The sequence below is a fragment of the Varanus komodoensis genome, unplaced genomic scaffold (assembly GCF_004798865.1).
Source record: "Varanus komodoensis strain SLA01 unplaced genomic scaffold, ASM479886v1 scaffold17, whole genome shotgun sequence".
Classification (NCBI taxonomy): Eukaryota; Metazoa; Chordata; class Lepidosauria; order Squamata; family Varanidae; genus Varanus; species Varanus komodoensis.
Window position 1 is genome coordinate 24,262,681 of NW_025335505.1, and position 17,495 is coordinate 24,280,175.

General features: G+C 38.2%; 1 protein-coding gene across 2 annotated transcripts in view; it reads right to left on the minus strand.

Annotated features, from left to right (window-relative positions):
- Nucleotides 1-17,495, minus strand: part of RANBP9 (RAN binding protein 9) — a 36,273-nt gene that overhangs the window by 4,256 nt on the left and 14,522 nt on the right. Inside the window, exons 3-11 of one of the 2 annotated variants that reach the window (XM_044426673.1) lie at nucleotides 10,582-10,634; nucleotides 8,118-8,285; nucleotides 6,764-6,786; nucleotides 5,533-5,717; nucleotides 4,956-5,068; nucleotides 2,407-2,515; nucleotides 1,625-1,815; nucleotides 770-917; nucleotides 617-670 (exon numbers count right to left, since the gene is read on the minus strand). In XM_044426673.1, coding sequence (XP_044282608.1) covers nucleotides 617-670; nucleotides 770-917; nucleotides 1,625-1,815; nucleotides 2,407-2,515; nucleotides 4,956-5,068; nucleotides 5,533-5,717; nucleotides 6,764-6,786; nucleotides 8,118-8,285; nucleotides 10,582-10,634 — 1,044 coding nt within the window. The remainder of the gene's footprint in view (nucleotides 1-616; nucleotides 671-769; nucleotides 918-1,624; nucleotides 1,816-2,406; nucleotides 2,516-4,955; nucleotides 5,069-5,532; nucleotides 5,718-6,763; nucleotides 6,787-8,117; nucleotides 8,286-10,581; nucleotides 10,635-17,495) is intronic. The other variant, XM_044426674.1, reaches the window with a different exon arrangement.

Here is a 17,495-nt window from a genome sequence, read left to right on the forward strand (position 1 = left end):
AAAGACGACTTGACTAATTGTGATTTAAGCACATTAAAAAAGCCCTGGCTCCAGGATTTTGGGGTTTCCTCAGCCAACTGTCTTCAGTAACTGCCCCCCCCCGTCAATCTCTCCCTGTTGGGGCTTATCCCTCTTGGCTTACTGCCTGGTGCTTATAGTGCTTGTTTGCCTGCACTGCTAAGCAGAGCTCTGGTACTGCATGCTACTGCCATCTTAACTACTCTGCCCTGGTGCATACATAGATCCACTGCTGCCAAGGTGCCAATCCCTCCTGCCTGTCCCCGTGGCAGGCAGCTGCTGCCACTCTGTATCCCTGCTGGTGGTAATGAGCCAGTGGGAGCCCTAGCACTTCCACAAGTATGCCATGTGCTGGTGAAGGGTCTGATTCTCCTAGTTTATTGGAGATTATGCTCTCAATAAAAAATAAGCATCTCATTTGTGCACTTTTAGGTTCAATGCAGGTAATAAGTAAAATAGACTTTTTATAAATATGGCAGACATTTATATATGTGTGTATCTATCTATACATATGGATAGATATATACACACACATATATATATACACAAACACACACACATACTAAAAGCACAGAAAAATATTAGATTTGTAGCCCACCTTTTTGCCCACCAGGGAGAGATAGGGGTACTGAAGCCAGCGATAACTAACTGCCTATACCAGAAAAATCAGTACAATACTAGGTTACATAAAGGGCAAACTAACAATGCTAGATGAAGAACAGTAGCAGCAGACTTAATTGAATATACTTACCTAGAGTAGCTATTAAGCTGCTGTGATCGTGTAACATTTATATTATTGAGTTCTGGTACATTCAAGCTGGTGGACTGATGTTTACTGTGACAGTAAGACTGATGTATTTTGTTTGGTATCACTCCGTTACTGCAACTACTTTCAAAACCTTAAACCAAAAAAGGTGAAAATTATTTTAAAAACCCCCACCGCTAGTTGAATTTCTTGTGTAATTCCACAGGTTGCTTCATACAAACCAGCAGGTTAAGGCAAGCTAACCTCAAAACAATCTGCTTCCAATCTCAGTTCACTTGATGGGCAACTGTAGCTGGAAGGACTCTCCTCCACAGTCATTCCTCCCCACAAAGTATTAACATGAACAACCATCTGGTGTTCGCTTCACAGTTGCCTCAGAACACAGTTGTCTTGTTCCTTCTGCCTGCTAGACATCCATGTTAAGGCTAGAAATGTATAGTGAGGAGCAGGCCCACCTCTTTAATCCACTTCTAGAACAAATTGAAACCTATAGCAAAAGCTCCAGCCTCCTCTTCCCCAGCCCTAGCTGTTGAAGTGGGGATGTTAATGGCCAGGTTTTTGTTCAACAGTGTACTGACAACATTTTCAAAGAATGCCAGAGCCACACATGCAGGTTCTTGTACAGTTGGGTTAGATTCACACTCTCAGGCCTGTTCAACATAACATTCCCTTAGCTGTGACAGAAAAATAACCCCCTGAGTAGTAACTGCCAGGAAGAGCAAAGGGAGAACCCACTCATCCAACACTACAGGACAGCAAGCATAACACAATCTGTTTGGATACAAGTCTCTGAAAATAAATACTTCTGTATAGCATCTCCTTCAATCACTTTAAACTTACCAGAACAATGTGTACTACTTCCTTTGCCTGTTGCTAGACTGTGAATATTGATCCCATGGCTGGGGCTCATACTGGGACTACTAAATGATCGAGGACTAACAGGATAACTATCTTGAGATTTTGGACTGTGACCTCCTAGGCATCGTACTTCACTGTCTGTACCATTGACCATTTCTATGAACTGGCGTACCCTAGGAAACAAAAGAGTTAGCTTACAGAGTTAAGGTAAACATGTCAAAAATTGATGTTCAGCTTTACCGGTTTTAAATTGCTTCAGTTGAACACAAATTATATATATAATCATTTTTGTAGAAGGGAACCCCTTCTTCCATCAATCTCTCTCCCTGCCACAACTGACCCCCCACCCCATGTATCACTGCATACAACCATTTGACAACCATACTAATGGGCAGCCTTTAAACAACTTTCATAAATTATAATACAAAAAATAAGAGACAGAGAGTAAAAGAAAGAAAGGGGCAGGAGGGGTAACAGGGTTAATAAAAAAATTCCAGAGCAGTGGGAGGAAGAAAAGTGAGAATCTCAGCATGGGGGAATGCGGTGGGGGCAGTAAGAAAGCAAATCCCAGCAAAGGCAGGTAGCCCAAAAAACTCTCCAACAACAACCAAGGGCCTCTGCCCCAGGTAATCAACAAGTACACAATTAGTACTATGGAAATGTGAAAGTGATGCTAATACACACAAGCATATCATGCCCACCTCTGCCCCCTCCAGGTGAGAAAGCTAGTGAATAACAGGCATTTGTTTTACTTGAAGACTTACTTCAAAGCAAATAAAAGATTAGGATTTCTTTCTAATAAAGTTGGATAAAGTTGTTGCGTTGTTTCAATGGCTTCTCCCATTCTTCCTGCTAAAACCAGTTTCTGAATTCCTGTTCAAAAAACAAAATGAAAGCAGCTTGAAAATTTAGGAGTCAGTTCATACACATCTGAGCACTTCTGGGTCCCACTGATTTCAGTGAAAGCGTTAACCCTTGCACAATGTTTTTAAAGGAATTTGCTAATGTAAAACGATAAAATCTTAGCTAGAAATAAAGTTAATATCAGTTTCAAAATGACTCTAGTTTAATCCCCACAAAAATGATTTTATTATGCTCACACTGCAAAAATGTTCCACACAAATACATTTGGGATACACTGGACCCCACAACATTAACTTACATCCCTCACTGGCAAGCAAGAAGCCCTGGTGGAAAAAACAGAAGTACAAACAAAAGAAAACCAAAAAATAGCTAGGTAAAATACTAAGGTCATGATACAGATAAAAGGGGTCCTATGTAACACCCAACAGTTTGACAGGGCTCCCACCCGCACATAAGGTTGTGAATAAAATATCAGTGTGGCAAAGTTTTTAGTATTAGAATATAGTATCAAAATAAAGCTAATTTCAGAGTAGACTCCCAAGAGACTCTATGCAGATGTTCTTTGTTATTCTTGTACACCAGGAACAAATATATAGAACTAGAAACCTGTTTTAGTGCTCATGAAGTAATGTAACTAGAAAGATAAAATTTATTATACAGGTAGTCCCCAGGTTATGGATGAGTTCCATTCCTGAGAACATCCTTAGGTTGAATTTGTATGTAAGTTGGATCATATGAGTAAGCTAAATATTTGTCTTAATACATGCATATATTTTATCTTTCTATAGATATAAAACACTTAAGGAAAACTTCCATATTCACTAAAACATCTTAAATACAATACAGCATTGTAATAATGATAATAATTACTTATTATCAATACTAATAATAATAATTCTGGCTGTGGAATGCATTCCAGAGAGGTTTGCCTGGCGTCGACATTATATGCTTTATGGTGCCAGGTTAAAACCATTTTATTCACCCAATAGTTTAAAGCTTAAAATTTTAATTCAAATTTTATTTATCCCCAGTCACATTTTATCTTGCTATTGTATTTATTGGATATTTATCACTCTGTAAGCCATCCAGAGATGTTCTGTATTGGATGGGATAGAAATATCCTAATAAATAATAAATAAACAATACAGTAATAATAAAGTAACTACAGGTACAAAAAAGAATCTGTATATATGTGTTTAGGTATACTGTACTGTAAAAAAGAGAAATACTTTTTAAACCACACACACTCAATCTTATTCAAAATATTTATATACTGTCTTTTAACAAATTTCCTAGTACAGACCAAAACAATAAGCAAACAAAATCCTTAATAAGCAACAGTAAAAAAAAAAAAAAACAAGAAAAGCAGAAGCACCCAGGAAAAGAAATCTCTTCAGAAATCCCCTGTGACAGTTTCCTCTCTGAGAGTAAATCACAGGAAATCTTCTGTTACTCCAAACATAGGGCAAAACTCTAATCTAAAACTAATGAAAATAGTACAAGTGAAGGCTATACAGAAAACTCCCAAGTATTTTACTCAGAAATGTCCTTCTAAATTCAATAACCAGTTCAGCTTTATTTTAAATGCTGGTGGCCTTTTTATATTATGGTTATACTGGTGTTTTAATATTTTGATTGTTTTAATAGGTTTTAATGTGTTTATATATTTTTTTAATATGTGGTTGTAAGCCAACTAGGAAGTCTTTTGGCAGTTACAGACAGCATATAAATATGTGTCTAAACAATTAAATAAATAAATCTAAAGGACCCAGAGCTAACTAGTGGAAAATTAGTTTAAGACAACTGTTTCTTTTTAAAGTGATCTTTGGTTTCTAACACACTGTTATTAAATGGAATGTAAAATCTGAAATGAAAAATACAATTTTAAATATTAAAGATGACCTCTCAAGATAATAGTGATGGCTGGCTAAATTGCAAATTGTGCATTCATCAATATGTGAGCATCATGGTGTTGCGGTAGATATAAATATCCACTTACATTTAATCAATTAACTAATCACTTAAAGGCAATTGAGAATTTTTTCTTTACCTTGGCAGACCATCTGCAGTAAAACAAGCTCATTCCATTACTGTTGATTGTTCAGATTTACAAGATAATGAATGACAGAATTCCATCATGGCATATATTCAGCATGGTGCAAGAGGTTATCCACTCATGCAGCAGGTCTTCTACTTGCTCTTCTTCTACTTCTACTTATCCCTGCAGCCCCGCAGGCATCTCCCAGATTAACTTCAGAGGGACTCACAACCCTCTGAGCCAGATCAGTGGGCATACGAAGAACGTAGGGCGAATTCACTGTTCCCTTTTCACTTCTCAGGCTTAGATATTACTACTACTACTATTACATTTAACCTGCCTTTCTTCATCTTGGAAGGAGCCCATGACTGAAATGCAACCCCATAACTTAAATTCATATATCAGACTTACTTTGTCTGTTTTTAATGGATGCCAGTTCTTCTAGTACAGTCTGATCTGTAGATCTGGCAAAGGCCTCTGCTGTTGCACAGTATCCATGATGTACCAAGTAAGAGGAAACCATCCTGTAAAATGCAATCAACAATGTATGCAAGTAAAAATGTATTATTTGGACAACTTTTCAATCACATAATACTACAAATTTTAATGATCAGCTTTCACAGAGTTACCATGTACACGTACTTCACATTTCCTTGAATAAAAAGGGTATGCTTATGTACATTTCATAATCATAACAAAATTAGTTTTGGTTCTGGATTGTGGGTACTACTGCATTTTTTACCAAGTTCCTCACAGAACTAATTTAAATGATCAGAGAGAAGAAATTCTAGCACTGCACTATATAAAGAGAAACATGTGGTTTTACACAGAGGTAATTCCAGCAGATGTTAATCACCTTCAGGCACAAATGACCATATTAGCAGGCATTACCTTTACTGAACCACAACTGTAAAACTACTGAAGGATGGAACAGGATTTGTAAATCTGAATGTTTCAAATTTGAAAAGCAAGCACCCAACATCCTTACTTTTGGATCATTGTCTGCCATTCTCCTTCCCGATCTCCAATAGGAAATCTGTCGATCTGGGCCTGAATTTTGGTTCTCCATTCACGCATATAGTCTTCAATATCAAACACAAATGGATGTTGCCCAAAATTTGCATCTACCACTTCTCCTGGTGTTTGAAGTCCAACTGTAGGGTACAGGTTTGGCTACAAGAGATAATTTTGCAATATATTTTAATCTTTCAAAATACTGATTTTAAATCAACCTTAAAACAAATTGCTGGAGATAAAAAATAGTAAAATTTATCCAAGCTTAACAGTGGAAAAATTCAACTTAAGCAGTAAATGTTAACTATGGATTGCAGGACTATCTGAAGAATCCTCAGGTCATTTATAAAAACATGTTCAAGGCTCTTTGTAAAGTATATTAGTAATAGTAAACAGCAGCAATTGATTTTCATTCAATCGGCATTTCCACATTACAAGGGATCACCAAAATAACAGAAATACACCAGTATCGTGGAATATCTTTGCTCACTGGTAGATCATGCACCTTACATTTACACATTCTATCTGCACTTCTAGATTAAAAAATGATGGGTAGCAGAATCAAGAAGCTTTGCCTATAATCTTGGAAGAACTGCTGACAGACAGATTGGGTAGCACTGGCTAGACAGATCTATGCCCTGAATGCAAGGCTGCTTCATGTGCTTGCTCAAATATCAAGCCTTTTTGAAGAGCTTGGATTAGCTCCGATTTCTGCCATGATCTTGGTGATAATACAAAGATATTCTAGGATAATAATCTGATAGTCATTAGTACCTTTTCCTATAATCTGCACTATTTTTCTGAAACTGGAGATGCAACGGCCTGAATATGGGACATTTTGCATGCAAAACATGTTCTCTACCACTAAGCTTATAGATGTATACTTGCAAGTTATCCTGATATATAATTAATTTTTTGCCAAAGCATCAGAACTTATGCATACTCAATGCACACTAACACACCAAACAAGGCAACACTGATTCCCATACTCCTGTCAAAAGTACCTATTTCTTTAAAACTTCTGACATTGCAGCCTGACTAAAACAATGTCTAAAATCTAAATAATTATTTTAATTGCTATTTTGCTACCAGTATTATTTTAAAAGAAAATTAAATAAGTTAGCTGAAAAATATATATCATACAGACAGGAGGAAAATATTTTATACATAGGAACATTATAGCTCTCTGAATATATTTATCTTACCGGCAGATCTGTGAATGCGATACCTGAAATCAAAAGACAGTAGTTAAATTTATTCTGTCAGTGTCACATAGAACAACATCATGTTATAGAGCCCTTATAGTCAAATCTGGGGATCTTAGATTGCAATGTCAGGAAATATTCATGTCCAGATACTGTGGGAAGCGTAAAGTCTGTATCTTTTAAAATATGAGTGAAGGATTGTTCTTTCTTAAGAAGTGTAGAATCTGTATCTTTTAGAATGAATAAAGGCCTGTTCTCATTGCTTCATCCTCCCCACAAGATTTAAGAAACGCTTTGGCATCAAGTAAGAATTTTCAAGGCCACTTTGGCCTGTTGACCTCTTAGAAGGTACTGCGCATGCATAATAAGTTTATGAATAGTAAATGACACACCTCTCATAGATAATCGGCTCATTAGCATGAACATGGGATGTATGAGCGGGAGGGGGGAACATATTAAGGAGTAGTATGATACAGGCGGATGGGGAAGATTGTGACTTCTTTAGTAACCAGCCAATGGCGAAGCGGGGATAGTGTTGAGCATCGGGGAAAGAAATGTATAAAATCTCTTGTAAACAGTAAAAGATTGCTCTTTGTTTCTCAGACTACTGAGACATTGAGGCAGCCTTTGCAAATGCTTTTTGTATGGAATAAACTGCTTGTACCCACTTGAATCCTGTCTCAAGGAGTTTTAAATCTCACAATACTTCACCAGAAATTCCTTTATACAGGCTAAAATTTTAGAATGTATAATTTAATGGGGGGAGTGAATATCTAACCCGTATTACCAAATAATTAACTTATTCAAAAGTTACATTTTAAGCATCCCCTTGAGGTAGCTAAAAAAAAAAAAAACCTCAGCACAGCGTTCATACTGAGAATTTCTTTAACTTTCAAAGAGCCAGATCATACCAACTGCAGAGCTGTTTCCAAATTGCCAATATATTTTTGCAGTTTTCATTATTATAGCTTATTTGAGGTTCTCTTGATAAACACCAGAGCCCAGTCCAAAGTTAAACTGGTATTGGGGAACTGCCAACCCTTTGGAAAACAGTATCTGCTCAAAATTATTAGGCTATGGAAAGATATAAAGGAACTTACTGTATCTTAATATTAAATTTGATTTTCCTCTCCTTTTAAAATAAGGAATTTCGTATATTAGATCTCAAAAGGTTTGATGCCAGCCATCAAAGAGCTACTGACAAGAGAACCCCTAGGTCTGATCTCTCTTTTCTCTGATCTCTGATATTTGTATCAGAGTTAAACTCTGACCAAAGTTAAACAATCTGTAAAGACTGCTATTTTATTGGGTATATTCATACTGTACAATCATCATGAAAGATTCTTCTTCATACCCAAACTATGTCCATTTTTTGTGTAGAAGCAGGTATTGTTGATAAGATTTACACAGCAACCAATGACATCACCAGTTGTAAAAGTTGGACCATAGGGCTGGCCAGTTCCAGAGGAACAAAATGAGTGTCCATCATCTCCATGGTAACCATATGAATGTTTATCCCAACCTAAAAACAAAACATTACATGTAGTGTTTACCCCATCATTATGAAATGCCCAAAAGAAATCCAAATTTTACTGGATCCATACTTAGTCACGCTTACAAGAGACCCGCTGGAATCAAGGCAGCTTGAGTTAATCAAGACTTCAGTCAGAATCTCTGCATTCCCCCCAATGACTGAACCTTTCTTGTCTCCCCCCATCCATGTTCCAATCATTACTCATATTAATTCACCATCACTTTTTATTTTTTAGGAGACTAATAAATAAAAAATTGCTTTATTTTTTAATCCCTGAAAATTGCACAATGCCATTTGTATTTTTAATATTTTGCATGTTGGCACTTAGCTATCCTTTTTGTGCAGCCTTGCCTTGTCAATAGCCTTGTAAATCTTAGATGTCAACGGGAGCAGCAAAGTAGAGTAGGTAATTGACAAGGCAGGACTAATTTGTGTATGCCTGTCAACTATCAATTTACTTAGTTGCAAAGTGAAAAGAGGGGGAAGTGACAAAAGCAGGTGTACTAAAATGCACTAAAATATTCCCCCTTCGCAATTTTATCTTCTTGCTTTTAAGTGTTGAACTTACACTTCTCAGTGCCCCCCACCTTTTTAACATATCCCTGTATCTCCAGCTACTTCAAAAAGGAAAAATATTAACTCCCCATCAATTTCCAAGTCCCCTTTTTGAGCTCTAATTGCTGCAGGTACTGCAGTTCCATGACAGTTCTAAAAACTGCAGATTTTGGAGGGCTGAGAAATAAATATAAATTCAATGCCTGGAAAGGAAATGGTGCGATAATTTGCACACCTGTAGAAAGTGTGGCATTACTATAGGTGCACAAGTTTCTTCTCCATTCACTCCCTTGTCCTTATATTGGTACAAATTTCCTCTCCATTTCCTTTCCAACTATTAAATGTGCGCACATTTTCCAGTCCAAAACAAAAAAGTACAAGTATTCCCAACAACTGAAAAACAAACTTACAAGTTTACAAAGTGGCAGAAAGAGATGGAACAAATGGATTGCCAGCACCAATGGTGCTTACATTCATCCACTCAATGGGTACCATTCTATTTTCTTTTCTGATGAACTATCAGGGACCTACAGTAACCATAGTAGTGCTCTGAAAAGGGGAGGCAAGAGTAGCTGCAGTACTGAAGCTGCAGTGAAGTATTGAAGTAGTAAAGGACAACAAGAAATGACAAGTCATCACTTAAAAGTCATAGGATTACAGTGCTGAGGGGTTGATATTGTTGCCAATCATATTTGCTGCACTTACTTTTGTCACTTTCCCCCCTTTTACTTTTCAATCAACAGCTGACAATAGCATGCAAATTAACAAAATGCACCCCCCCTTGCCTACTGCACTTCACTGCTCCTTTTAACAACTGAGGCTAGTCTGGTACGGTGATTAGACTGTAGGACTGGGGATTCAGGAGATCTAGAATCCAGTCCCCACTCAGCTATGAAACTAATTGGGTGACTCTGCACCAGTCACAGACTTTCAGTTCAGCCTACCTCACATGGTGGTTGTTGTGAGGATCAGACTGAGAGGAGGAGAATTAAGTAAGCTGCCTTGAGTTCTTTGAAAGGAAAAAAGGTGGAATAGAAATATAATAAACAAACAAGGCATGACTGCACAGAACAGGCAACCACAAGTGCACACTTGCAAAATATTAAAAAGAACACTATTTTTTAAAATGATGAACACAGTTGTACAATTTTCTGTGGCTGAAATGCAAAGAATAGCAAGGGGGTCCTGTGCAGCCCCTAGCCATTTCCTGCAAAGCAGATTCCTCGAGATTTGGAAAACAAGACAAGTCAAACAAACCCCCAGAGGAAGTCATAAGATGCCAGGATGGCTCGCTGCTCCCAAATAAGTCACCCTGCAGGAAGCACCCTGGGTTCAGATGATATGCCAACCCACTGGGGCTAGTTACCCATGAGGACTCTTTATGACATGGAAACACAGTCATAGATATATTTTCCTAAATTTTATTTGCATAATTACAGCTAAATTATACACAGCTACCAGGGTTTCTGTGTCCCCACATTGTAGTGGCATCCTATTTCTATCTTACAAACCACTCTTGAAACTCTGGGGTGACTTTAAATGTATAAAGCTGCAGTCTGTACAGCAGATTTCCTGCTCTCTAGATCCCAGAATACATCATGAAATAGTAACTGTTCTTACTAAGAACAGTTTTCAGCTGGAACAAATATTTAAGTATACAATGAAATTATTTGCATCTCACAAAATCAAAACAAAGATTTGTAGCCAAAAGAATTAGTTTTCATCATACCTGGTAGTCTGTTCATATTCACACCTTGAGCAGAGAGCCCAATTCCCATATAACTGAAAAAGCAAAATAAAAGACAGTTCACCTTTTTTGTTTTTGTAAGTTACCATTTCAAAACAGAGCAACATTACTAGAAAACCTACTGGTTGCTATTTAAATTAAAAAGACATGGTATGACATGACAGTTGCATAATCAGTCACTCATATAGCACAGATATATATATGATCTATTTTCTTTAGAAAAGGTTCTACATAAAGTGCATTTCCCTTTTAAAGATGCACTGGTTTTATTTATTTTTATTATTAGTGAGAGTATCATAAAACAGACATGAACACTATGAGCACTGCAGTTTACTTTAATCCTCAGAAGAGTCTATTTTAGGCAAAGACATGGCCTTGTACTCAAATGAGTTGTGCTCACTTCTCCACGCATTAACCAGCATATTTTCTATTGCATCTCACAAATAAATGGAAAAAGTGAATAGATCCCGTGGAAAATTTCCAGTTTGCACTCCATTTTTACTATAAAACTATTATATAGTTTTTTTATATATTATATACACCAGGACTAGACTTGCTCAATGGAAGAGCCAAATATGGTAAACGTCAAACGTTTTACAGCTGCAAGCAGGCGACCATGCGCAGCAGCAACAGGTGACAAGCAGCAAGTGGGCACCCGCAACAATGAGTGGCAAGCCACAAAATAAACTCAAAGAGCCCCATGTGGCTCCCAAGCTCTGGTTTGGCCACACTGATATACAATGCTACCATTTCAACCAGAAATGCAGATAGGAAGTCTCTTCAAATATCTTCACCTAGATAACTTGGAATTATAAAAGCTAAGTAAGGGGCGGCATAGAAATGTTCTAATAATAATAATAACAACAACAACAACAACAACAACAACAACATGTATCAGATACTTCCAAGGAAATGTTAGTAGAATCAAAGTAAAAATTAAGCAAAGTAAACATTTATTGGAATACAGACAGTTAATCTAGTTATCAATTACCCACAAGCTTTCCATCAATGGCTTCCTTCCTCTACACTGCACTACACAAAGCCAAGTATCTATCTATATGCAGTAAAACAGGCACAGCCAGCTCCCAGGTGTAAGGGAGGACAAAGTACAGTGTGATGGGCCCCTTCCTCTAACTGTGGACCCTGGTTAACTTATCTGGAAATGGCAGCAGAGCATTCTAAGCAGCACTCGTTGGCAGTTGGCTATCATTTTCATTTCCCATAATGCCCCAGAGCAATGCTACACCAGCAACATTTGGCAAATTAAAATGGCAGCTAGACTCAACAGCTTTATGGGGGAAAAATAGGGCTGGGGGGCAGTACAAACATCAGTGCTGAGCCATGCCAGAGTGCAGGGTTCAGCGGTGCCTAAAAAAGCAGCAACCTGGCAACAGAAGTACATTATTCAGTAACTCTTTTTCGTCTCTGCTCTAACTTGTACTACTTCACTGAATTAAATGACAAAAGGGGAGGCATTTATTTTTTCCCATGAGGTTTTGAAGAAGGAAATGGAATGTACATCAGGCACATAATGTTTCTCCAAAATATAAAGCATGGCACTCCCAAGTCCCTCTTCATAACATTACAGCTACAAATCACCCAGTTGTAGCCCATATCTGAGATACATTTACATAAATCATGCTGAAATCAGACCCACTCACTCTAAGGCAGGGGTGTCCAAACTTTTGGCTTCTCTGGACCACACTGGAAGAAGAAAAATTGTCTTGGGCTACACATTAAATACACAAACACTAACCAAAGCTGATGAGCAAAAAAAAAAAAAAAAGGTCTGCACATAATTTTCATGTATCTGTCACCACCATGCATACAAATAGCGATAGCATACGTATATTTATTTTATGTGACATTGCAACACAACGTTGTCGTCTATAAAGTTCATGCTTGAGAACTGCACAATCAAGTTGTAAGCCGCCCCGAGGCTTCGGCGAATGGGGTGGCATAAAAATGTTTTAATAAATAAATAAATAAATAAGTTACTCCCAAAAATTGCAAAAAAATCTCAATGTTTTAAGTAAGTTTACAATTTTATGTAGGGCCGCATTCATAGCCATCTTGGGCCGCATGAAGCCCAAGGGCCATGGCTTGGACACCCCTACTCTAGGGGAATGCACAGAGCTAAACACACTCAGCAAGGGAGTACTGGTCCCTGGTAAGGCCTTTTCCCTCCTATGAACAGTGCTGAGGTTCAAGCCTATCCTGAAACACCCCTCTCCAAGACAGAAGCATTACCCTAATTCCCAATATGTTGGTCATTTTTCTTTCCCATCTTTAAGAATAACTTTTAAGCATGACAGTATGTTCAACAAACAAGTATTGTTTCCCTGCCTTTATAAGTTGTGCCCAACCCTTAAATTCACATTGAAAACAAGCATCAATTTATGTGTAACCAGAACAGTAAACACTCTAACAAATCTATGTGATTTGTACAATTTAATCAAAGCAAAGAAGTCAAGTTCTCTTCTCACAAAAATTGGGAGGTAAGAATTTCTGAACACATCAGGATACGTTGTAAAATTATGCCTGCCATATTAAATTCTATACTACAAACACTAAGTTGTCAAAGCCCCAACATTCTTTTTGACAAATATTACAGTGGCATCATGATAGCTGCCACTAAATTTTCATTCACTTTCATGCATAAAGCCAGCAACAAAGTCTCAATTCTTTCCCAAGTTCTTTAAAAAAAGGTATCTAGAGAGTCATTTAAAAGAAAGAAAAAATTAAAGAAAACACAAGTTAAAGTCTTCATTCAGAAATGCCCACATGGTGCAGATCAATCACAGAAAGTTTGGAATGTATTTAAAAACTATGCATACTAAATCAACATATGCTCAACAGTGGGAAAACAATGCAAAGCATTCTATTAATGATAGATGGCATGAGCAAAGAACAGAATCGGTTACTAGATACAGAACATCAGAGCAGTCCTACTTTTCTACTTGCTGACACAAAACACTGGGAAAAGTGTTTTAATAAGAATTTTCCAGTCAAATAAAGCAGAGACCCACTTTTCACAGTACAAACTTCTAGATGACCACAAGACTAGATGTAGCTGCACAAAAAGCTGAAGTATAATGCAGCTTTTAAAGCTTCAAATTAAACACTAAGCATCGGAGCAACCTATGCTGCTTGGAAGGACATTGCAGAGACGGCAGGATGACGAAGTATGCTTGTGCTGGAAGAAAGGAGCTCCAGCAGGTTGGAGGGGGCACAGTCACACCAGAGGATCCATTTATGCTCACAGCAAGCTCCAATTTCTGTTGGTAGGCTGAAGCAGACCTTAAAAGATGGTGTTCACATCTGAAGTTGGATCTACAGGACCACCATGACTCCATGAGGCCCCAGCATCAGACTACAAGCCTACAGTCAGTTTCAGGTTGGTATAAGTAACTTCCCTCCCACTGGAATCAACCATCAGAGATGAGGAGAATACAGTAAGTTTGCCCACTGGATGGCATGTGCTTATAGGACTTTGGAAGGTCCTGCCATTTTACCCATGACCTCCCCCACCCCCAATTTCAGCATGTTTTGTACAAATGTTTCCCATAGCACTTATTTAACAATGCACAAAATGTCATAAAATTAAACCTACCTATAAGTAGAAATTATATTTTCAGTCTTCGATATTAAAAACAACTTTTATTTTGTTGCTAACAGAGAAAAAAGCACTATGTTTCACTATATTGCCCTAAAGTATTAGCCTCGTAAAAACTGACAGTAAATGAATATGACACACTTGGGATAGGTAATGTTCACTATCATCATGGCAATAAACCACAGTAAATTGTTTCTCATGCAAATAGCCCACACAGTGAGCCTGACAGATGATGGGGATCACAGTGGGTTGTTGTCTCCCTCCTTCCCCCTGGTCCTCCTGAAGGTATTCTGGGGACACTGTGGGAAGACTGAGTTGTCCCTGCTGCTACCACCTACTGTGATTATGAACCTTTTTCAGCTTGCCACCTTAGTAGCTGCCCACAGCTATTAGAACCTTTATAATTATCCTTTATGCAAAAGCACAATTTTTAGCCACACATTCAACTGTGCAGTTGCACAGGTTTTGGGCTTTGAAGCCTCAGCCCCCCTCCCCCCCTGTGTATGTGTGTTTCTCTTGACAGTTGTAGGGCAAAGTGAGGTGCTCTCTGGGAGCTAAAGGTAGCTGTCAAACAGGGATCCAGCAAGCCATGTCAAGCTGACTTTTGTAATCTCTGGAAAAAAGTTAAAGGCAAAAAACCTGTGGTGAGCCTGAAACGGCTCACTATTGCAATGGGCACAGGAAAAGGCCACTGCCAGCTGGCCCCAAGACCACATGGGCACATTAGGGGCAGCTGGCACTTGTTGTCACCTAGGACCAGCTTAGCAATAGTAACAAGTGTTTTCTGCTACTTGCCAAGAGGCTCAGTAACTGATGGGGTCAGTTATCCAGGTTGAGAAACTATGACAACCATTATAGGTACAACTAGCCCTACAACAATATATGGTGTGTTGGGGGGGAAGGGTTGTTGCCCATTAACAAGCCACTCTGGAGAAACTGATCCAGGTTTGCACAACCCACAATAGGTTGCTAAATTATGTGAACCCAAGTCAATGCCTGTTAAATAATGATCTGTCAAAGAACAATGACAGCAACTTTAATTCATTTATCAATTGGAGTAGAGTAATATAACTGGGAACAATACTATCAGTCCAGAAGTAACTTCACTTATTTAGAATGTACCTGCATATCTCAGGCTATCATACACAAATAATCAACTGACTTTTCATATTTGATAGATTTTGAAAAGAAAAGAGTACTTATCTTGTAGTCATTCTGGCAAGGGACACATTAATCACCCATCCAAACACATTGGTAAGTAGCACTATTTAATAGGAGTCCCTGTATTCTACATATTTGAGCAGGAAGCCAAGATGATGTACAACTGAAGCAGTTTTTTCTTTTTACTTCACTCGACTAATTTTTAATCCCTCCCCCCAAATTTGGCCCAGAGTTGCATAATATAAGTATGTTATGACATCACCATGACTACAGTTTGTATTGGCCTTTCCAGTAAAACCCACGGTAGTTCGTTGTTGTAATGCCCCAAAAGACATAAGACTAACCAAATAAGCTGTAAAATTTATCATTATTAGATACACACACAGGGCATTTATCATTTCCCTCTCTCTCATGTTCTTAAAGCAGATCTTTTAGTACTCTGCTTCTCCTGCTGCTGATATAAAAAACATCAGGCACTGTGCTCTGGGAACAGAAAAAATGCAAAATAAGCCTACTGAAAATTCTAAGGTAGGTGACTGGTCACACTGTCTACACTGGGAAACTCATCCATATTGCAAGTTGGGACCCCAATACATCAGCCAGTACTCTTTGATTTAGTTAGAATTATGTTTTATTCATGCCTGCTTGGATGCCAACAAGGCACTCCATCTTTTGATAGTCTAGAACAGTGGTGGCGAATCTATGGCACATGTGCTGCAGCAGGCAAGCAGAGCCCGCTCTGTCGCAATGCAAGCCAAGCTGCCCCAGCAGCCGAACAACAGCACACAAAGGGGCCATGCGCATGCTCCGAAATGAGTAGCAGAGCCAGGCAATGACATCATGAGCCAGTACTCATTAGCCATGACTTGTCTGAGCTTTCACATGGTCGGTTAGTGAGCTGCCAAGGATATATATATATTTGCTTGGACTGGCTGTGAGTTTTAATACAATCATTTTTATTAACACAAGATTTTAGCTTTGAGTTTTCTTATGAAAAACTGAAATTTAATATCTAAGATTATATCCTTAAAGTGTGGAATTCTCTGCCAAATAATTTTAAGTCAATGAAAGCACTTGGGATTGCTTTTCTTACTTTGTTTGGATCATCTTATGCTTGTGAGCAGCTGTTTTCAGCTTTGAATTATATCAAATCTGATACAAGAAACAGACTAACAGATGACCTGAGTGCTGCATGTGTTGCTCTCAAACTAATGAGGTAGGAGCCAAGTTTTGACAAATTATCAGCATGCATACAACAGCAAAGATCACATTAATTGTGCAAAAGCACTCCAAATGCAAACTTTTAAATGTAAAGGTTTCCCCTTGACGTGAAGTCCAGTCATGCTTGACTCTAGGGGGCGGTGCTCATCTCCGTTTCCTAGCCGAGGGAGCCAGCGTTTGTCCGCAGACAGTCTCCATGCTCATGTGGCCGGCATGACTAAACAACGAGGTGCACGGAACGCTGTTACCTTCCCACCGAAGTGGTACCTTTTTATCTACTTGCATTTGCATGCTTTCGATCACATTAATTGTGCAAAAGCACTCCAAATGCAAACTTTTACCTTTCAATAAAAAGCTGTTTGTATCACTGAAAGTTCTGTTATTGTGTTTTTCTTTTAAGACAAAAGATGTTAATGTATGAGTTGTTTTTTCTAAACTAAAACCTCAGTATTCAGGTTTTATTGCGGTGTTGGCACTTTGCAAAAATAAGTGGGTTTTGGGTTGCAGTCTGGGCAGTTGGTCTCTAAAAGGTTCACCATCACTGGTCTAGAATGTGGTGCATTCTACCAAAATGTTGTGTGCCCTGAAGCCACAAGTTTGCAAAGAACTCTAACAACAGCCAAAAAAGAAAAAAGAGTAATTACTCTGGAACAAAGCTACGTATTGGATTACCTTTCTATGCCTAAAAATGTTGAGCACCAGTTATTCACTAGCTACTGCTCTTGACAATGGTGAATTTTGTTCTAATTTTTATGCAAAAAAGCTGTGAAAATAATTCTCCTCAAGTTAAATAACCAAGACTACCATCAGAGTGAGGCAATTCCTTCGTTTATTGCAAGAGACAGGGAGAGCCCACTCTATCAGAAGTTCTCCAAAGTACAAACACACAAAGCAGCTC